This window comes from Erythrolamprus reginae, chromosome 2 (genome assembly GCF_031021105.1).
Source record: "Erythrolamprus reginae isolate rEryReg1 chromosome 2, rEryReg1.hap1, whole genome shotgun sequence".
In the NCBI taxonomy this organism is placed as follows: domain Eukaryota; kingdom Metazoa; phylum Chordata; class Lepidosauria; order Squamata; family Dipsadidae; genus Erythrolamprus; species Erythrolamprus reginae.
Window position 1 is genome coordinate 26,064,792 of NC_091951.1, and position 23,048 is coordinate 26,087,839.

A 23,048-nucleotide genomic window follows, 5' to 3' on the forward strand; every position below is an offset into this window, starting at 1 on the left:
CTCTGGATCTCGTGGAGGGGAGACACTCTCGCAGGCTTCGTAAGAAAGCTGAGCTGAAAGCCAATCTTCTAGTTGTGCTAAGCTGCGCTTCCTTATCTTTTCCAAACATGCGGGATGCAACAAATCTTTCTCTTTTCAAAACGTGGCCAGAAATGAGTGTTCATGAGACTCATGGAGGGAAAGGAGAAAGGTTTCTTTCGGCCAGCCAAAAGGTTCCTTCTGGTGCTTTGTCTTACATGCACTCTTCCCCCTCCTCCCTGCCGAGAGAGAGAGAGAGAGAGGGAGAGGGAGAGAGAGGGAGAGACATGCGAGAGAGAGAGAGAGAGAGAGATGTGAGAGAGAGGGGGACAAGGCAGTGCATAACCAACTGTTCCTGCCACTGAGCTCAGCTAGAATTTTGGCTGTCAGCTCTTCCTCAAGCCGCCATCAAGAGTTTCTCCCTCCTACGATTTCAATCGAGAGCTGGAGCTGGGTCAGTGGACACAACACCAGGAACACGACAGAGCACATCGCACTGCAAGACAGGCATCTCACCGGTACTTGACTTTGGCAGCTCTGTGTGACTGTTGGCTGGTCTCTTTAGGAAATAAAACCTTGCACAATACAGAAACAGCAATTAACAACTTCTTGCAGTGAGAAGAATTTCCATACCGTTCAAAAGTTTTTTTCTGTAAAGAGACCAACCAAGAAACACACAGAGCTGCCAAATTTCAGTACCGGTAAAACACCTGTCTCACGCCCCACCCCTGCGCTGCTCTTCTCCACCCTCCCTGCCACCCCCATTTTGCATCCCAACACGAGTTGGTCCCCGGTCTTATTTTTGGGGAAAAACAGTTAAATAAGGTCCAGGAGGGAAGTGTTTTTAATAGGAAAGTGAACACAAGAACAAGGGGACACAATTTGAAGTTAGTTGGGGGAAAGATCAAAAGCAACATGAGAAAATATTATTTTACTGAAAGAGTAGTAGATCCTTGGAACAAACTTCCAGCAGACGTGGTAGATAAATCCACAGTAACTGAATTTAAACATGCCTGGGATAAACATATATCCATCCTAAGATAAAATACAGGAAATAGTATAAGGGCAGACTAGATGGACCATCAAGTCTTTTTCTGCTGTCAGACTTCTATGTTTCTATGTTTCTATATAATCTATCCCCAGCACTTCAATATATATTTGATGGTCGTTCCTTGCATTGCTAAGAATTCTTGATTGACCCAATTAAACAACTGAATTTGAATGGATATTTGAACATGGATCTAGCTAGTCTTCTATGAATCATAAATAATAAAGTGATTAGTATTGGGGCATGTTTGCTTTTTTATTATATATACTTTTTTTTCTTTTTTCCCATAATCTCTAACTACTTTATAAACAATTAAAGTTCTATTTTTCTTTGAATCTTACAGACAAAGAGGATGGCAATAAGAGCACTCTGGACAGTTGTAAATAAGAACCAGCGTTGAAAAGGGAAGAAAATCAAGTGAAAAATCAAAATATTTTCCATTTCTTTCAGAAAACCATACAATTCTCCTCCTCCTCCAGCAGCTGTTAGACAAGAGAGAGAAAAACAAGAAAGATTTCAAGCTCGAATAAGCAGATTAAGAAGAACTCAAGGAAATGATACATGAAAAGTCAAAGGAGATAATTTTTCAATCAGCAAAAGAGGGAAATATCTGGAAGTCAGTGGGGAGGAAAAGGCCAATAGTAAAGTCACTTAGAGCAGACAGGAACGCAGGCTTCTCCCTGTGAGGAAGAAAACAGCTTGGATGAAAACAACACTAAACAAGACATTATCCATATTTATGGTGACCTCAGCTTTGGAAAAGCAACATAAATTTGCAAAGAGATTGCAAATCACGGCTGTTTATTTAACAAGGAGCTAGACAGGAGAAAAGCCATACACATTATCTCAATGTAGCAAAAACTAGTCGGAACAGCTCCCTTGAGATTCCTGGATGCAACCACACAAGAGGGAAGCCACAAAAGTACTCCCAATGGGAAACATGGTGGAATACCAGAAGACACACATGGAAGAGAAAACATATGACTGTGCAGATTGTGTAAATGTTTCTTTAGAAATTCTCAGGTCATGAGACACTAAAGGACACACACGAGAATAAAAGGATTTGAACATCCTTTTCTGTGAGAAAGATTTCAAAGAGAGAATTCCAGCCTGCTGAACTACCCGACTCCCAAAGAAAAGAAAACATTTGAATGCACTGACTACGTAAAAAAATTTAGTAGTAATTTCAGTCATGAATCACCATAGTATTCACACAGGAGAGAAACCCTTTGAATGTCCTGATTGTGGGGAACGTTTTAATTGGAGTTGCAATCTGGTGGAACACCAGAGGACTCACGAAGAAGAGAAACCCATTGAATGCCTTGACTGTGAGAAATGTTTTAACAACAGTTCCAGCCTGGTGACACACCAGAGGATTCACACAGGAGAGAAGCCATTTGAATGTCTTTACTGTGGGAAAAGTTTTAGTCTGAATTCCAGCCTGGTGAAACACCAAAGGACTCACACAGGAGAGAAACCCTTTCACTGTCCTGACTGTGGGAAAAGTTTTAGCCATAATTCCAGTCTGGTGCGACATAAGAGGACTCATACAGGAGAGGAGCCATTTAAATGTCTTTACTGTGGGAAAGGTTTCAGTTGTAATTCCAGCCTAGTGGAACACCAGAGGACTCACACAGCAGAGAAACCCTTTGAATGTCCTGACTGTGGGAAACGTTTTAGTCGGAGTTCCAATTTGGTGCAACACCAGAGGACTCACACAGGAGAGAAACCCTTTAAATGTCCTGACTGTGGGAAAGGTTTCAGTTGTAATTCCAGCCTGGTGGAACACCAGAGGATTCACACAGGAGAGAAACCCTTTGAATGCCTTGACTGTGGAAAATTTTTTAGCAACAGTTCCAGCCTGGTGACACACCAGAGGATTCACACAGGAGAGAAGCCATTTGAATGTCTTTACTGTGGGAAAAGTTTTAGTCAGAATTCCAGCCTGGTGAAACACCACAGGACTCACACAGGAGAGAAACCCTTTGACTGTCCTGAGTGTGGGAAAAGTTTTACTCAGAATTCCAGCCTGGAGCAACATAAGAAAACTCATACAGAAGAGAAACCCTTTGAATGTCCTGACTGCGGGAAAAGTTTTAGTCATAGTTCCAGTCTGATGTCACACCAGAGGATTCACACAGGAGAGAAACCCTTTGAATGTCCTGATTGTGGGAAGAGTTTTAGTCTGAATTCCAGCCTGGTGAAACACCAGAGGACTCACACAGGAGAGAAGCCCTTTGAATGTCCTGAGTGTGGGAAAACTTTTAGTCAGAATTCCAGCCTGGTGCAACATAAGAGGACTCATACAGGAGAGAAACCCTTTGAATGTCTTGAGTGTGGGAAAAGTTTTAGTATTAGTTCCAGTCTGGTGAAACACAAGATGATTCACACAGGAGAGAAACCCTTTGAATGTCCTTACTGTGGGAAAACTTTTAGTGATAGTTCTAGCCTGGTGAAACACAAGAGGACTCACACAGGAGAGAAACCCTTTGAATGTCCCGATTGTGGGAAGTGTTTTAGTGTGAATTACAGCTTGATGAAACATCAGCGGACTCACACAGGAGAGAAGCCCTTTGAATGTCCTGACTGTGGGAAAAGATTTAGCCAGAGTTCTGAACTGATTAGACACCAGAGGACTCACATAGAAGAGAAACCCTTTGAGTGTCCTGGCTGTTGAAAAGGTTTTAGTGATAGTTCCAACCTCATGAAACACCAGTGAACCCATGCAGGAGAGAAACCATTTGAATATTCTTATTGTGAGAACGGTTTCAGTCGTAATTCCTATCTTGTCATACACTAGACATGTTAAACTGAAATTTATGAGGCGATTAATTTTTTTTTCCTGGAACCACTGGTGAAAAGAAAATAGAAATGAAGTTGGCATATAAAGGTTATATGAAATACATAATGAGGGAAAAGGAAGATGAAATAAAAGGAAACAGATGAAAAGGAAACAGAACAGAAAAACAGGCTGATAACAATGTTGGGATTTATAGTGACATGAAAAATGAAAAGAGAATTGAAAATGATGGACAAACTGATGATTACACTGGTATTTACACACACAAAAAATGAAAGGAGAATTGAAAATAACGAACAAACTGACCATTATACTGGGATTTACAGTGACATGAAAAGAGCAAGAGGGGATAATTAGTACCAGAGGAAGCAATTTAAAAATATTAGAGAGAAGAGATTAGGAAAAACTAAAAATAGATTTAAGCAAACAAAAGAAAGGAAAGAAATTTGTAAGAAAAGGAATTATTGGTATAGCAACAATAGAAAGAAAATGAAAAAGGTACAAGAATAGGGAGGAAAGGAACATATATAGTGGTACCTCTACTTACAAACTTAATTCATTCCGTGACCAGGTTCTTAAGTAGAAGAGTTTGTAAGAAGAAGCAATTTTTCCCATAGGAATCAATGTAAAAAGCAAATAATGTGTGCGATTGGGGAAACCACATGGAGGGTGGAGGCCCTGTTTCTTCCCAAGAGATTCCTAGAGAGGCCCAATGGAGGTTTGTCCCCACCTTTTCCGGCCCTGTATCCTCCTAGGAGATTCCTAGAGAGGCCCCACAGAGACTTCTCCCCGTGTTTCCAGCCGTTTCCTCTCAGTAGATTCGTAGAGAGGCTCCACAGAGGCTTTTCCCCGCCTTTTCTGGCCCAGTTTCCTCCCTGGAGATTCCTAGAGAGGCCCAATGGAGGCTTCTCCCTGCCTTTTCCAGTTTTAGCTTCGGAGGCTCAGGTTTGTAAGTGGAAAATTATTCCTGAGAAGATGCAATAAAAAATCATGAACACCTTGTTCTTATCTAGAAAAGTTTGTAAGTAGAGGCGTTCTTAGGTAAAGTTACCACTGTATAAGAAATGTATAAGAGTTCAAAAGAGAATGGATGAGTGATCTATGATGAGATTTCTCCTTTCCTTCCTATTACAATTGTGTTAACAATATGAGTGTAGATAAGTATAATCAACATAATTATTATATCAAGCGGTGTTATATAAATTAATACATTTAGATTAAATTGGTATATGTTGGATTGAATCAAATTTTGAGGTTCTTTATAAGATTTGTTCTTTTAAATTGAGTTAATGTTGAAAAAGATTTAGAAAACTATAGATGTAATTTGGAATATTATAAGACTTGCATAACTATTATTTGTAAAGGATTTTTATATAAGAATGTATATTTTATATGTTGGCTTGAAACTAAGTTTTGATGAATAATTAATAATAATAATAATAATAATTTATTAGATTTGTATGCCGCCCCTCTCCACAGAATAGAAATAGGAAGAGAAATGAAACAGATTGAAAAGGATTTAGATAATGATTGATATAGTTATGAGATTTGTGTATTTATTACTTATAAAGGTCTCTGTATAAGACTATACATTCTACAATTTTTATAAATGGGACTTTTCAGTGTGGAGATTTTAGAATGTTATTAACCAATGGATGGAAATGTAGTGATAAGGTCAGAAATTTTTAAAATACAGAGAATGTGATACTAAAAAGAAAATAAAGTTGGAAAGGAGAATAAAAAAGAAAGATGTTAGAAAGTTAGGGGATTTGGAAAGGGCAGACTAAAAATAAGTAGTTAAAATATAAACTGAGGAAAATAAGGAGTAAGGCCTAATTATGAATTAAGAAGGTGAGAGAGGTCGGAGGGAAGAAGGTAAGAGGTAGAGAGGGAGAAAGAAGGTAGAGGGAAGAGAGGGAGATAGAGAGAGGGGCGTAACATGAAATATAGAAGGAAAACAAATGGGAGAAAAAAGTAATGGTGTGAATTTAGGATATTTGTTTATGATATATTAGAAAAATGTACAAGTTTGTAACATGTTGATATGATATATGTATAAATGTAAAGTAAGTGGAAAAAATAAAAAGAAAAGAAAAGAAATGAATGTCCTATTTGGAAGACGTTTTCAGTCGGAATTGCAACTTTATGGTACACCAGAGGACTCACACATGAGAGAAACCCTTTGAATGTCCTAATTGTGAGAAAGGTTTCAATCATAATTCCAGCCTGGTAAGACACCAGAGGACTTACACCATGGAGAAATCTTTGAAATGTTGAATCTTTGGACATAGATTCAACATTATTGCACACAAGGAAATTCACATGAGGCAATATTTCAAGAGTTTAGAGAAGTGTTGAATTTTATTTGTGATCTCTCATTGAAAGTGTAAGTGAGAAATTGATGGTTGAAATTTTGTCCTGATTCATTTTACTCAAATATTTCTCAGGATTAAACTTGTAGGTGGAAAGAAAAGGAAAGTAGCAAATGGCCTGACTCCAATCCAGTAATGGGCTGCTGCCCCAGTGGGGGGGGGGGGGGGGACGCAGTGTGGATAGTAAGCGTATGCTCTATTTATCGAATACTTATTAGGGTTTTTTTTGTCTTTCCTTCTTTAGTACTTAAGTGTGATCCTTAATTAAAATAGGAAATAATTAAATGGTATGTTTTTACACATAAACACTTTAATCATTTTAATCATTATCTAGAACTAAACTTTTATAGCAATTAAAGAAAATTGAGCTACTTGACTAATCTGTTATCCTACTGAACCTTGAGGGCTCAGTACAAAACCATAAATGTTACCCTGCTCCTCAACAAATAATGATCATTTATTCTTTTTTTAGCTATTCAAATAATGTGACTGAATCAACTGAAAAAGAGTCCAGACATTTATTTGAAAAATTACCTTGCTCGACAAGCCACTCCCACCCAGTCACATGACCTTTAAGCCACCTCCATGGTCACATGATTGGCAAGCCACTCCTACCTGGTCACATGACCATCAAGCCACAACCACACAATAAGCCACGCCCACAGTGTTGTAGTGAAAATTTTTACAGCCCTTCACTGCTCCCATCCCACCAGACCTCACACCCTCCTCCCCTTTACCTTATGGAGGTCTCTGATCTTCATGTTGAGGAGGAAGAGAAGGATTCACATCCTTGGGCCTCATAACTCTGTCGTGAAATCAACCACCATTTTCAATGTGCCCTGAATTTGTCCCTGGGCCATGTGGTAGAGTTTTGGAAGTGGCTGCCATTTTGCCACACTGTCAGAAAGAACAGGGACAAGCTTCTCTGTTTTACTACCTTAACAAAAGAAAAAAAATTACAATAGAAAATGTCTCAGAATTATCAGAAAAATTTGACATACAGTGGTACCTCGTGATACGAACCCCTCACCATACGAACAACCCAAGATACGAACCCGGGGTTCCGTAATTTTTTGCCTCTTCTTACGAACCTTTTCTGTCTTACGAACCCGCTGCTGCCTCCGAGAAGCCCCGCTGCCCAGCTGTCGCTTTTTGAAAGAGCCGTGGGGCTTCTTGGCGTCCTCCTGAACCCAAACGCCAAACCCGAACTTCCGGGTTCGGCATTAGGGAGGCCGCCGAGAAGCCCCCCAGCTGTTTCAAAAGGTGACAGCCGGGCGGTGGGGCTTCTCGGCGGCCACCCGAACCCGAACTTTTGCCGAACCTCCGGGTTTGGCATTGGGAGAACGCTGAGAAGCGCCCGGCTGTTTCAAAAGGTGACAGCCGGGCGGTGGCGTTTTTTTGCGGGTTTTTTGGTTGCACGCATTAATTCATTTTACATTGTTTCCTACGGGAAACAATGTTTCATCTTACGAACTTTTCGCCTTACGAACCTCCCCCGGGAACCAATTAGGTTCGTAAGATGAGGTATTACTGTATTAAAAATGGGTATTGTCAGAGTTGCTATGAACATTAGGGCAAGGCGAGAAACTCAGAGGTGCCTGAAACTCTGAGATGAGCAGCAATGAAGTTTAATAATAAGTGAATTTAATAATTAAAAAGTAATGTGAAGCTCATTTCCCAGCTCTTGCTTAGTGATGAGAACTCCACACATGCAGCGGATTTCTAACAAACTACAATTGTTAACTTGTAACCTCTCCTGCAGGTTGTATCTCTGTCAGCACTCCAATTAGCATCTGAGAAATAAATCAGATTCCAGTCCATTTCTCTCTGCCAAGGTTTGATTTCTTAACAGAGTCATGTTAGTACTAAATTCCTTCCAGTATTCTGCCCAGGTTGTTTCACCCCTTGTTCCTATACCCATAAGTTCATCATATGGACCAGTCCAGTTGCTGGAATTCCACCGAGTGCCTTTGTACATCTGTTAGTAAAGAACAAAGGATGACCTTGGACTCTAAGAAAGGAATTTATTGTGGCTAGTAAATTTTTCTCTCATGCAACCACCCTTCCCGGTACCCATGATACTATTCTACTGTGGCAGGCCAAAGTCTCTATTTCCAAATGATGGTTTATAAATGAAAAAATTGAAAATAGCTTTGATTATTGTGCATAATATTGGTGAGATATTTGATAATTATTATGATTAATTCTGGATGACCTTTTTTTCTCTTCTTTGCTCTTCTCTCTATCTTTTTTAATTATTCTGATCGATTGAATTATAAATTGCATATTTGATTTATACTGATAAACAAAGTGGGAGGAAGGGGGAAAAGAAAAGGGAGGAGAGTTACAATAACAGGAGTAGGATTAATATGGGATAATAACTAGCACTAGTTATGTTAGGCATTATAAGGAAAGACAGTTGAAAAAACAGAGTGAAAATTAATAGATTAGGGAAGATTATCACTGAGTTTGATAGTGGAAGATATTTAGAATTAGGGATAGTATATAGATTAGGGAAATATATAGATTAGGGAAGATTATAGCACTGCATTTAGCAGTGAAAATTAGAATAGGAAAGATTATTGCACTGATACGACAGTGACACAAATTAGAGAAGATTATTACGCTGGGATTGGCAGCGGGGTTTATAGATTGGGAAAGATTATCACACTAAGAACGGCAATGGAAAATATCTAGATTATGGAGGAATATTAATACTTTGGTCTTTTTTAATGGAAGATACTTTTCACATAAAATAATGGAATAATAATGATTTATAGTTATTTTGATCTGTTAAAGTAGAAATGATATACAGTGATCCCCCGCTCGTTGCGAGGGTTCCGTTCCAGGACCCCCCGCAACGAGCGGGTTTTCGCGAAGTAGCGCTGCGGAAGTAAAAACACCATCTGCGCATGTGCAGATGGTGTTTTTACTCCCACAGCGCTAGCGAGGAGCCGAAGATTGGGGGCGGCGCGGCTGTTTGCCGCCGGCATGGAGGGCTTCCTAGCAGCCCCCCAAACCCGGGTTGGGGGTCCGGGGGGCGCTGGCTCTCGGCGCTTTCGAGCTGAGTCCGGGAGCGAATTCGCTCCCGGACTCAGCTCGAAAGCGCCGATAGCAAGCGGCAAGGAACGGCTTGTCCACGCCGTTCATTCTCGCCGCTTTCGAGCTGAGTCCGGGAGCGAATTCGCTCCCGGACTCAGCTCGAAAGCGCCGATAGCAAGCGGCAAGGAACGGCTTGTCCACGCCGTTCATTCTCGCCGCTTTCGAGCTGAGTCCGGGAGCGAATTCGCTCCCGGACTCAGCTCAAAAGCGCCGATAGCAAGCGGCAAGGAACGGCTTGTCCACGCCGTTCGTTCTCGGCGCTTTCGAGCTGAGTCCGGGAGCGAATTCGCTCCCGGACTCAGCTCGAAAGCGCCGATAGCAAGCGGCAAGGAACGGCTTGTCCACGCCGTTCATTCTCGCCGCTTTCGAGCTGAGTCCGGGAGCGAATTCGCTCCCGGACTCAGCTCGAAAGCGCCGATAGCAAGCGGCAAGGAACGGCTTGTCCACGCCGTTCATTCTCGCCGTTTTCGAGCTGAGTCCGGGAGCGAATTCGCTCCCGGACTCAGCTCGAAAGCGCCGAGAACCAGCGTGGACAAGCCGTTCCTTGCCGCTTGCTATCGGCGCTTTTGAGCTGAGTCCGGGAGCGAATTCGCTTCCGGACTCAGGTCAAAAGCGGCGAGAATGAACGGCGTGGGCGGGCGAAGGGCGGGCGGCAGCGAGGAGTTTGCGTGGGCGGTGGGGAAACTCCTCGCTGACACCAGCAAGAGGGGGAAGACTCAGGGAAGCCGCCCAGCAGCTGATCTCCCGGTTGCCATCTACGCATGCGTGCCCCAGGCACGCATGCGTAGATGGTATTTTGACTTCTGGGTTGAAAAATAGCGAAGTACCCTGTTCGCAATGGTTGGGGACGCAATAAACGGGGGATCACTGTACTGATATAATGAAAGAAGTGAAATAAATGAATTGAGTAGGAAATGTATTTTAAAATTTCTAACAACAACCCTTCCTCCTATGTATAGATTAAGATACAATATGAATAGTGTTTTTCCTTTTCTTTTTCTTTTCCGCTCTTCTTTTTCTTTCCTTTTTCCTTTTATTCTTTTTAAGTTTTTTTCTTTCCTTCCTGGGCTTTTAAAGAGACATAAATTTAAATATTTTCTATTGTTAAGGGCAGTTACGATAAGTTGAGGGTTTTTTTCCCAAATGAAAGTAGGAGTGTTTTCTAAGAACGCTAGAAAGGGAGCGAAGCACAATGGAATAGTTAGGAAAAATAGCAAACAGCCAAGAGAAATTTAGAGAGTTATAGCACTTTAAATATAAATGAACGCAAAGAACATTATCTAAAATCCGGATGATGGCATTTGGAAAGGAGGTAGCACAAGTTGAATGATACATACCAGAAATAATTGGATAGATAATTAGAAAAAAAATATTAATTTGACTAAGAATTTGGCATTTGATATTATATTTTAATTTGAGGTATATAAATTGGAATCTCTGTAAGGTGTGAAAAGCAATAAAAAAATTATACCCAGAAAAAAAAAGGAAAGCTAAATGTTCAAACAACAAATACTATCAAATATTTGGGAATTAATTTAACTGCCAGAAATATAACATTTAAAAAGAATAAGTATGATGTATTAAATAAAAAATTAAAAAAGATTTAGAGAATTGAAGTAAACTGCAGCTTTCTTTTATGGGAAGAATCGCAGTTATAAAAATGAATATGCTTCCAAAGATTTTATTCCTCTTGCAGACGATATCAATCGAATTAAAGCTGGATTATTTTATAAATTTAAATTGAATAACTAGTAAATTCATATGGCAAAGTAAAAAAAAAACTAGGATAAGATTAAAACTATTACAGGAAGCAAAAAATAGGCAGATTAGGGTTACCTGATTGGAAAGGTTATTATCAAGTAGCTGTAAGGGAAGTTGACTCTCTTAGAGCGTCTGGCCTGATGGTGCTCCCATGTAATAAATCCTTTGGAGCCATGGGAAATCAGTCTTGAAGTTTTGGGATGTAGGGAGGTTTTGATTTCCACTGAGAGTGACCCTTAACAAGGATGATTGTGTCATCTGCCACCACCTTCTACCTATCAATGAATACTTCAGCTTCAACCACAACAGCAAACGAGCACACAATAGATTCAAACTCAATGTAAACAGCTCAAATACAACTTCAGCAACAGAGTGATCAGTGCCTGGAATGCACTACTTGACTCTGGTTTGTTCCCCCAAAACTTTAAACTTAGACTGTCTACAGTGAACATCACCCCTTTCCTAAGAGGTCTGCAAGGGGTGTGCATAAGCGAACCATTGTGCCTACCTATACCTATTTTTATACCTATTTTGCTTTTGTTTGTTTATAACATGTCACCATGTACACGTTTTGATAAATAAAAATATTTCCTTTAAAAAATAAATTTAGGGGAAAATGTTTTCCCATTTCCCCCCCCCCTTTTTTTTTTTGGTATGGTGGTCTTGTAGATACAGTATGTATATTTTGTATGGTTTGTTTTAAATTCAGCAAAAATCTAAAAAAAAATAAAAGTAAAAAAGAATTAGGGCTCAGCTCATATCTAAACTTGGTAAGCCAAGTAGCATAACAATTCGCTGTTTCACTAAGCTCACTTGCAAAGGTCAGTTGCTAGAAGTGAAAAACGTTTTGATAGAATTTATACAGTGAAAAAATCTTGCAAACGCATTAGATAGAGACGGGGCAAGAGTGTTTTTCTGCCGCTATCAGAAAGGCAGCATCTGTGACAAAAGGTGACGAGTTAAAACCACCGAGTACTGAAGTGCTAGAAAAGATCCGCGGAAAAAGAAACGCAGAGGAACTTCCTTTTCCGGAAGACTCATTGGAGGAAGGTGGGGTGCAGAGCGGCTTTTGTGCTATTCCGAGGATCGAAGCGGCAACTGGAAGGTGAGTTGAGAGTAGGTGGGAGGAGAGTCCGGGAGCAAGTCGGGCTGTTTGTTTTTCCTCCATGGCCTGGAAGCAGAGAAGCAACTCGGATGAAGCATGTCAGCTTCTGCTGCTGCTGCAGGTTCCTCTCCTGCCCAAATTTAAGCCCACTGGTGCTGCACGCTGTGAAACTGGTGGCTGCAATTTTCTGCTGGTGGGAAGATTGAAAATGTCTCTTTCAAGTTAAGGTTGATTCTTTGGGAATGGCTTCCCTGCAGAGGTTGTGGGTGCTCCATCACTGGGGGTTTGTGAGAGAGATGGAAGGGACCTTCTTGCGGGTCTTCTATTCCTACGCCCTGCACAAGCAGGAGAACCAATACCATTTCAGACAATTGATTAATTGTTCTTCAGCATCAGGAAAATTCTCCTTAGTTGTGTGCTGCTTCTCTCCTGGATTAGTTTCCACCCACTGCTTCTTGTCTTGCCTTCTGTTGCATTGCAAAATAAGTTGACCCCGTTTTTGACCCTTCAACTATTGGAACACTGCTATGATGTCACCCCTAGTCCTTCCTTCCACTAGACTAGACATACTCAATTCCTCCAACCCTTCTTTATATGTTTTAGCCTCAAGCCCCCCACTGCTCTTCTCTGCACTCTATAAAGAGGGCAGAGAAGAGAGTGGGGGGCTTGCGGCTAAACTAGTTTTGATTGCCATGTTTTTAAAAAGGTGTAGAGACTCTATAGTTTAAAAAACATGGCAATCAAAACTAGTTGCAGTAATGCAAGTGTGATCTTACCAAAGCATTATAAACTACTGTAATACTAACACTTCACCTGATCTTCATTCTAGCCCTGTCTGTCTTTTTGGGTGTTAGCTATTCCTGCCAGCTTAGTGTTGTCTCCAAATTTTCCTCTGGGAGTTGGGTGGAATATAAGTCCAAACAACCAAACAATGAATTCCCATTCTAGTCATTCATTGAAATTGTTTATGAAATTAGCTGAAATAGACAAAAACCGTTCATCTAGATGTTGGAGATGCACTAAAGAATTTAGATCATATTATATAATGTACAGTGTTCCCTCGATTTTCGCGGGTTCGAACTTCGCGAATAGCCTATACCACGGTTTTTAAAAAAATATTAATTAAAAAATACTTCACGGTTTTTTCCCTATACCACGTTTTTTCCCACCCAATGACATCATATGTCATCACCAAACTAATAATTTTTGCAAATAAATAACAAAAAAAATGATTATTGTTAATAAATAATTATGTTTATAAATATCAGGATCACTAAGTGTCTTATTCAATGGTGAGTACCAGTAATAATGGTGAGTAAATGGTTGTTAAGGGAATGGGAAATGGTAATTTAGGGGTTTAAAGTGTTAAGGGAAGGCTTGTGATACTGTCCATAGCCAAAAATGGTGTATTTACTTCCGCATCCCTACTTTGCGGAAATTCGACTTTTGCAGGCGGTCTTGGAACACATCTCCCGCGGAAATCGAGGGAACACTGTATAATATATAATCATATTATTGAATCACATGTGGTGGAGTTGTGACAAAGTTAAGAGATACTGGGGGGAAATTCAAACATGGTTACAAGAAATATTAGGAAAAAAATAGAAAAGAAACCTGATATTTTTTAGCCCAGTAAACCCTGTGAAAATTTGGGAAAAATCAATTGTTTCCAATCCTCCATATAATGGCAAAAGCAAGAATAGTGCTTGCACAACATTGGAAAAATAGAAATTTGCCTAGTGAGGAAGATATAATTGAAAAAATCACAATGTCTGCAGAAATGGATAGTTTAACTAAAGAAATAAAAAATATAGATGAGCAAGATTATACTAACTCTTGGAGTAGGTTTTATCACTGAATGGAAAAAAGGGACAAAAAATAAAATCAGAGAGTTAATAAATGCTAGATAATATGGGAAGTAAATGCCAGAGAATCAGTCATGAAAGAAAAACCAAAAGATATACCGGAATAAGACCTTTGCCATACTCGATGTATATATGTAAATACAGTTCATGTAAAAGTAAATAAGAACTATTAGATTTGTACTACAGGAACGTCACAAATTGTCCAGCTTTTATCTCAATCTTTTTTTTCTTTTTCTGTGCGAGTTTTATCATTTGTATTTTGTGTGTTTAAATAAAGTTTATTTTATTTTATTTTTAAAGAAAGAAATTATTTATGAACATATTGAAGAATAGTGAAACTAACATAGAGCCTTGGGGTTCTTCACATGGTTACTTACTTCCCTCTATATAGATGTAGTTCCATTGACTAATGATTGAGTGTGGTTTGTCAGCCTGTTACAAATCCATCGGATGATGATGCTATCCATACCACATTTTCTTCATTTGCGAAGTATTAGGTTGTTCTCCACTTTATCAAATGCCGGTATACACAGTCTGCATTGGTTGCTGATCTGTTTCCGGTCACAATTCAAAGTGTTGGTTATTTATTATTTATTATTTATTTATTATTTAGATTTATATGCCGCCCCTCTCCGCAGACTGGTTATGACCTATAAAGCCCTTCATGGCACCGGACCAGATTACCTCAGGGACCGCCTTCTGCTGCACGAATCCCAGCGACCAGTTAGGTCCCACAGAGTAGATCTTCTCCGGGTCCCGTCAACTAAGCAATGTCGCCTGGCGGGACCCAGGGGAAGAGCCTTCTCTGTGGCGGCCCCGGCCCTCTGGAACCAACTCCCCCCTGAGATTAGAACTGCCCCCACCCTCCTTGCCTTTTGTAAGCAACTTAAAACCCACCTCTGCCGCCAGACATGGGGGAATTGAGATCCTCTTTCCCCCTAGGCCTTTACAATTCTATGCATGGTATGTATGTATGTATGTTTGGTTTTTATATTAATAGATTTTTAAATCATTTCTAATATCAGATTACTATTGTACACTGTTTTATTGTTGCTGTTAGCCGCCCCGAGTCTCCGGAGAGGGGCGCCATACAAATCCAATAAATAAATAAATACTGTGTCCACAGCATTTTGCTGGTCTACTAATTTAGACACTTTTTCAAAGAAGGAAATAAGATTTGTTTGGCATGATCTTTTTTCAACAAACCCATGTTGGCTTCTGGTTATACGTTTGCTAGGTTCTAGATGTTTGTGGATCTGTTCCTTGGTTATCTTATTCAGGATCTTCTCAGGTATTGATGTAAGATAAGACTCATTCTGTGTGAAGTGGGACAATTGTAAAGATCATCCCCACCTTACCATCTTAGATTTTGATGAAATATGGGACATAGTTTCTTTATTATATAAACCTATGCTGTGCAAAATTTTAGTTCAAAAGACTAAAAATTGGCTGTTCTAGGAGATCTCAAATAAAGATTGCAAAATGCAGAATCGGCAAAAATGATATTTTTGGGGCAACTTCTAGAAGCTGTAAACGCAGCAGTTTCAGTAGTATGTTGGAGATATTTGGAGAATCTGCACACCTTGTAAGGCTTTATAAACTGGCAAAACCCCAGGTACCTAGCTCGGCTCATATGGGCTCTGCCTACGTCAGTTTGAAACACGCTCCTACCTGCGAAAAACATGCAGACAACCTTTGAAGGCTTCATCGCAGGCAGGAGCAGGTTTCAAAATGCTGCCAAAGGCCAAACCAGTCTAGCAAGTGAGGGAGACAGAGGCAAGAGGCAGAGCCAAAAGGGAGGGCGACAGGGACATCTGCTTCTCAAGCCCTGCGCTCATCTGGGCTCTGCCTACATCAGTTTGAAATGCCTCCTGCTTGCTCGACGGCTCAGGCCTCTTCATCCACCACCTGTCTCCTTCAGATGGAGGATGAAGGCAAGGGCGGTGCATTTTAACGGCCTGCAGGACACTGATCCTCCTCCGACTCTGGATCTCGTGGAGGGGAGACACTCTCGCAGGCTGGGTAAGAAAGCTGAGCTGAAAGCCAATCTTCTGGTTGTGCTAAGCTGCGCTTCCGTATCTTTTCTTTCAGCCAGCCAAAAGGTTCCTTCTGGTGCTTTGTCTTACATGCACGCTTCCCCCTCCTCCCTGCCGAGAGAGAGAGAGAGAGAGAGAGAGACATGTGAGAGAGAGGGGGACAAGGCAGTGCATAACCAGCTGTTCCTGCCACTGAGCTCAGCTAGAATTTTGGCTGTCAGCTCTTCCTCAAGCAGCCATCAAGAGTTTCTTCCTCCTACGATTTCAATCGAGAGCTGGAGCTGGGTCAGGGGACACAACACCAGGAACACGACAGAGCACATCGCACTGCAAGACAGGCATCTCACCGGTACTTGACTTTGGCAGCTCTCTGTGTCTTTTGGCTGGTCTTTTTAGGAAATAAAAGCTTGCAAAATACAGAAACTCTTCCCATTAGGACAAGCAATTAAAAACTCCTTGCAGTGAGAATAGTCTCTGTACCATGCAAAGCTTTTTTCTGTAAAGAGACCAGCCAGAGACACACAGAGCTGCCAAACTCCACCTGTCTCACGCCCCACCCCTGCGCCACTCTGCTCCACCCTCCCTGCCACCCCCATTTTGCGTCCAAACACAAGTTGGTCCCCGGTCTTATATTTGGGGAAAAACAGTACCTACAATCAGTGTTCCCTCTAATTTTTTTTGGGGTGGGCGGAAAAGTATAGTGTCTGAGCGGCAGTCCCTTTGGGACTGGGCGGCACAGAAATAATAAATAAATAAACAAACAAACAAACAAATAAAAAACCCACCCTCTTTTGCCTCAGAGAATTTCAAAATAAAATACTGTCTATAACAGTGAGCTCATAATAGGGCAACTCTATCAATATCAAAATGCCACTTAAATAGTTGAGCTAGTTTCAAACTAGATTTTGATTTTCTTTCTCTCTTCCTTACTCCCATTCTTTTTCTTTTTCTTCCTCTCTTTTTTCTATCTGTTTCTCTCTCTTCCTCTCTCTCTCCTTCCCTCTCACTCTTTCCCTCTCGGCTTCTGGGCAGGTTTGGAAAACTCTGAGTTGATGATGATTTTTAAGTGAGCGATTGCTCACTGCTCAGCTTAGAGGGAATTATGCCTACAATTATATAATCTATCCCCAGCACTTAAATATATATTTGATGATTGTTCTTTGCATTGCTAAGAATTCTTGATTGACCCAATTAAACAATTGAATTTGAATGGATATTTGAACATGGATCTAGCTAGTCTTCTATGAATCATAAATTATGTAAGTGATTAGTATTGGGGAATATTTGCTTTTTTATTATATATACTTTTTTTTCTTTTTTCCCATCATCTCTAACTACTTTATAAACAATTAAAGTTCTATTTTTCTTTGAATCTTACAGATAAATCAAATTATTTTCCATTTCTTTCAGATAACCATACAATTCTCCTCCTCTTCCAGCAGCTGTTAGACAAGAGAGAGAAAAACAAGAAAGATTTCAAGCTCGAATAAGCAGATTATGCAGAACTCAAGGAAATGTTACATGAAAAGTCAAAGGAGATTATTTTTCAATCAGCAAAAGAGGGAAATATCTGGAAGTCAGTGGGGAGGAAAAGGCCAATAGTAAAGTCACTTAGAGCAGACAGGAACGCAGGCTTCTCCCTGTGAGGAAGAAAACGGCTTGAATGAAAACAACACTAAACAAAGCATTATCCATATTTCTGGTGACCTCAGCTTTGGAAAAGCAACATAAATTTGCCTATTGTGGAAAAAGAAGAGGTTGCAAATCACAGCTGTTTATTTAACAAGGAGCTAGACAGGAGAAAAGCCATACACATTATCTCAACGTAGCAAAAACTGGTCAGAACAGCTCCCTTGTGATTCACGGAAGCAACCACATAAGAGGGAAGTCACAAAAGTGCTCCCAATGTGCTAAGTACTTTAGTGAGCATGGCAACATGGTGTAATACCAGAAGACACACATGAAAGAGAAAACATATGACTGTGCAGGTTGTGTAAATGTTTCTTTAGAAATTCTCAGGTCATGAGACAATAAAAGACATACACTAGAATAAAAGGATTTGAACAGCCTTTTCTGTGAGAAATATTTCAAAGAGAGAATTCCAGTCTGCTGAACTACCCGACTCGCAAAGAAGAGAAAACATTTGAATGTGCTGAGTATGTAAAAAAATTAATTTCAGTCATGAAACACCAAGGGACTCACACAGGAGAGAAACCATTTGAATGTCCAGACTGTGGGAAAAGTTTTAGTCAGAGTTCCAAGGTGGTGGAACACAAGAGGACTCACACAGGAAAGAAACCATTTGAATGTCCAGACTGTGGGAAAAGTTTTAGTCATAATTCCAAGCTGGTGCAACACAAGAGGACTCACACAGGAGAAAAACCCTTTGAATGCCCTGACTGTGGGAAAGGTTTCAGTTGCAATTCCAGCCTAGTGCAACACCAGAGGACTCACACAGGAGAGAAACCCTTTGAATGTCTTGACTGTGAGAAATGTTTTAGCAATAGTTCTAGCCTGGTGACACACCAGAGGACTCACACAGGAGAGAAGCCGTTTGAATGTCTTTACTGTGGGAAAAGTTTTAGTCAGAATTCCAGCCTGGTGAAACACCAGAGGACTCACACAGGAGAGAAACCCTTTGAATGTCCTGACTGTGGAAAAAGTTTTAGTGATAGTTCTAGCCTGGTGACACACCAGAGGACTCACACAGGAGAGAAACCCTTCGAATGTCCTGATTGTGGAAAAAGTTTTAGTGAAAATTCCAGCCTGGTGAAACACAAGAGGACTCACACAGGAGAGAAACCCTTTGAATGTTCTTACTGTGGGAAAGGTTTTAGTCAGAATTCCAGCTTGGTGATGCACCAGAGGACTCACACAGGAGAGAAACCCTTTGAATGTCCTGACTGTGCGAAAAGCTTTAGTCATAATTCCCACCTTGTGCGACACCAGAGGACTCACACAGGAGAAAAACACTTTGAATGTCCTGACTGTGGGAAAGGTTTCAGTCGTAATTCCAGCCTGGTACAACACCAGAGGACTCACACAGGAGAGAAACCCTTTAAATGTCCTGACTGTGGGAAACATTTTAGTCATAATTCCAGCCTGATGCAACACCAGAGGACTCACACAGGAGAAAAACCCTTTGAATGTCCCGACTGTGGGAAATGTTTTAGTCTGAGTTCCTACCTCGTGAAACACCAGAGGACTCACACAGGAGAGAAACCCTTTGAATGTCTTGACTGTAGTAAAAGTTTTAGTGATGGTTCGAGTCTTTTGAAACATAAGAGGATTCACACAGGAGAGAAACCTTTTGAATGTCCTGACTGCGGGAAAGGTTTTAGTGATAGTTCTAGCCTTTTGAAACATAAGAGGACTCACACAGGAGAGAAACCCTTTGAATGTCCTGACTGTGGGAAAAGTTTTAGTCAAAATTCCGACCTGGTGAGACACCAGAGGACTCATACAGGAGAGAAACCCTTTGAATGTCCTGACTGTGGGAAAGGTTTCAGCTGTAATTCCAGCCTTGTGCTACACCAAAGGACTCACACAGGAGAAAAACCCTTTGAATGTCTTGACTGTGGGAAAAGTTTTAGTATTAGTTCCAGCCTGGTGAAACACCAGAGGACTCACACAGGAGAGAAACCCTTTGAATGTACTGAGTGTGGGAAAAGTTTTAGTGATAGTTCCAGCCTGGTGACACACCAGAGGACTCATACAGGAGAAAAGCCCTTTGACTGTCCTGACTGTGGGAAAAGTTTTAGTCAGAATTCCAGCCTGTTGCAACATAAGAGGACTCATACAGGAGAGAAACCCTTTGAATGTCCTGACTGCGGGAAAAGTTTTAGTCATAGTTCCAGTCTGGTGACACATCAGAGGATTCATACAGGAGAGAAACCCTTTGAATGTCCTGACTGTGGGAAAGGGTTTAGTGTGAATTCCAGCTTGGTGAAACATCAGCGGACTCACACAGGAGAGAAACCCTTTGAATGTCCTTACTGTGGGAAAAGATTTAGCCAGAGTTCTGAACTGATTAAACACCAGAGGACTCACAGAGGAGAAAAACCCTTTGAATGTCCTGACTGTCGAAAAGGTTTTAGTGATAGTTCCAACCTCATGAAACACCAGTGGACTCACACAGGAGAGAAACCCTTTGAATGTCCTGACTGTGGGAAATGTTTTAGTCTGAGTTCCTACCTGGTAAAACACCAGAGGACTCACACAGGAAAGAAACCCTTTGAATGTCCTGATTGTTGAAAAGGAGTCGCTACAAAAAGAGCAGCATAGAAATCTAATAATACATACATACATACATACATACATACATACATACATACATACATACAAACAAAAATAGTTTTAGTGATAATTCCAGCCTGGTGAAACACCAGAGGACTCGCACAGGAGAGAAACCCTTTGAATCTCCTTATTGTGAGAAAGGTTTCAGTCGTAATTCCAGTCTTGTCATACACCAGACATGAAGGGATTAAAAATTGTTTCCTGGAACCACTGGTGAAAAGAAAGTAGAAATGAATTTGGCATATAAAGGTTATATGGAATACATGATGAGCGAAATGGAAGATGAAATAAAAGAAAACCAAGGAGGCTGAACAGATGAAAAGGAAACAGAACAGAAAGAACAGAAGAGGCAAAAAAAATCTTGAAAAGTTCTTATCTAGAAAAGTTTGTAAGTAGAGGCATTCTTAGGTAGAGGTACCATTGTATAAGAAATGGAATTTGGGAGAGTTCAAAAGAGAATTGATGAGTGATCCTTGATGAGATTTCTCTTTTCCTTCCTATTACAATTGTGTTAACAATATGAGTGTAGATAAGTATAATCAACATAATTAGTATGTCAAGAAGTGTTATATAAATTAATACATTTAGGTTAAATTGGTATATGTTGGATTGAATCAAATTTTGAGGTTCTTTATAAGATTTGCTCTTATAAATTGAGTTAATGTTGAAAAAGATTTAGAAAACTATAGATGTAATTTGGAATATTATAAGACTTGCATAACTATTATTTGCAAAGGGTTTTATATAAGAATGTATATTTTATATGTTGGTTTGAAATTAAGTTCTGATGAATAAAAATATGAAGAGAAATGAAACAGATTGAAAAGGAGTTAGGTAATGATAGATATTGTTATAAGATTTGTGTATTTATTACTTATAAAGGTCTCTGTATAAGACTATACATTTTACAAATTTTATAAATGGGACTTTTCAATGTGGAGATTTTAGAATGTTGTTAACCGATGGAAATGTAGTGATAAGGTCAGAAATTTTTAAAATACAGAGAATGTGATACTAAAAAGACAATAAAATTGGAAAGGAGATATAAAAAGAAGAAAGATGTTAGAAAGTTAGGGGATTTGGAAAGGGCAGACTAAAAAAGAAGCAGTTAAAATATAAATTGAGGAAAATAAGGAGGAAGGCCTAAGATTAAGAAGTACAAGAAGAAATTTGCATGATAAGCAATGGTGAATACAGTGAACCCTCGATCATCGCGAGGGTTCCGTTCCAGGACCCCACGCGATGATCGATTTTTAACGAAGTAGCGGTGCGGAAGTAAAAACACCATCTGCGCGTGCGCAGATGGTGTTTTTGCTTCCACTGCCGCCCGCCCTTCGCCCGCCCACCCCGTTGCTCGCGCCTGGGGTGCGCGCGCGCTTGGGGACTCCCTAGCTCCGCTTCCCAGCTGGGGAGCGGAGCTGGGATGTCCCCAAGCGCGCGCGCTTTCCCCAGCAACGCGCGCGCGGTGGGGACTCCCTAGATCCGCTTCCCAGCTGGGGAGCGGACCTGGGATGTCCCCAAGCGCGCGCGCTTTCCCCAGCAACGCGCGCGCGCGGTGGGGACTCCCTAGATCCGCTTCCCAGCTGGGGAGCGGACCTGGGATGTCCCCAAGCGCGCGCGCTTTCCCCAGCAACGCGCGCGCGGTGGGGACTCCCTAGATCCGCTTCCCAGCTGGGGAGCGGAGCTGGAATGTCCCCAAGCGCGCGCGCTTTCCCCAGCAACGCGCGCGGGGTGGGGACTCCCTAGATCCGCTTCCCAGCTGGGGAGCGGAGCTGGGATGTCCCCAAGCGCGCGCGCTTTCCCCAGCAACGCGCGCGCGGTGGGGACTCCCTAGATCCGCTTCCCAGCTGGGGAGCGGAGCTGGGATGTCCCCAAGCGCGCGCGCTTTCCCCAGCAACGCGCGCGCGGTGGGGACTCCCTAGATCCGCTTCCCAGCTGGGGAGCGGAGCTGGGATGTCCCCAAGCGCGCGCGCTTTCCCCAGCAACGCGCGCGCGGTGGGGACTCCCTAGATCCGCTTCCCAGCTGGGGAGCGGAGCTGGGATGTCCCCAAGCGCGCGCGCTTTCCCCAGCAACGCGCGCGCGGTGGGGACTCCCTAGATCCGCTTCCCAGCTGGGGAGCAGAGCTGGGATGTCCCCAAGCGCGCGGGCACCGCCCGCCCGCCCACGCTGTTGCTGGGGCCGCTTCCCAGCTGGGGAGTGGAGCTGGGGTGTCCCAGGGAAGCCTCTGGGGGAAGGGGGAAGACCCAGGGAAGCCTCTGCCCGGCGGGGAAACTCCACCATCTACGCATGCGTGGAAGGGCACGCATGCGCAGATGGTGGAGTTTACTTCCGGGTTGAAAACTCGCGAAATAGCCCTTTCGCGATACTTGAGGACGCGAAACTCGAGGGTTCACTGTAATTTGAAAGAAAATTGAAAACTAAAGTTGGTAGATCCAGGTGACAAAAATAGGTGGAAGGAGGTAACATTAGATAATATTTGTTATATCTAGAGGAATATACAGTGATACCTCGTCTTACGAACCTCTCGTCATACGAACCTTTTGAGATACGAACCCGGGGTTTAAGATTTTTTTGCCTCTTCCAAGATATTTTCACCTTATGAACCTGCAGCCGGCGGCAGGATGCTCTGCCTCCTGACTTCCAT

The 23,048-nt window shown here is 41.6% G+C and overlaps 1 protein-coding gene across 2 annotated transcripts in view; it reads left to right on the forward strand.

Moving 5' to 3' along the window:
• The window catches only part of LOC139160063 (zinc finger protein 850-like), a 31,647-nt gene extending 10,043 nt beyond the window's left edge, over window positions 1-21,604 (forward strand). The window contains exons 2-3 of one of the 2 annotated variants that reach the window (XM_070737592.1): window positions 1,410-3,477; window positions 18,422-21,604. In XM_070737592.1, coding sequence (XP_070593693.1) covers window positions 2,259-3,477; window positions 18,422-20,361 — 3,159 coding nt within the window. In that variant the 5' untranslated portion in view covers window positions 1,410-2,258 and the 3' untranslated portion in view covers window positions 20,362-21,604. Of the gene's footprint in view, window positions 1-1,409; window positions 3,478-12,137; window positions 12,207-17,517 lie in introns of those variants that run through there. The other variant, XM_070737590.1, reaches the window with a different exon arrangement.
• The last annotated feature ends 1,444 nt before the right edge of the window (window positions 21,605-23,048 follow it).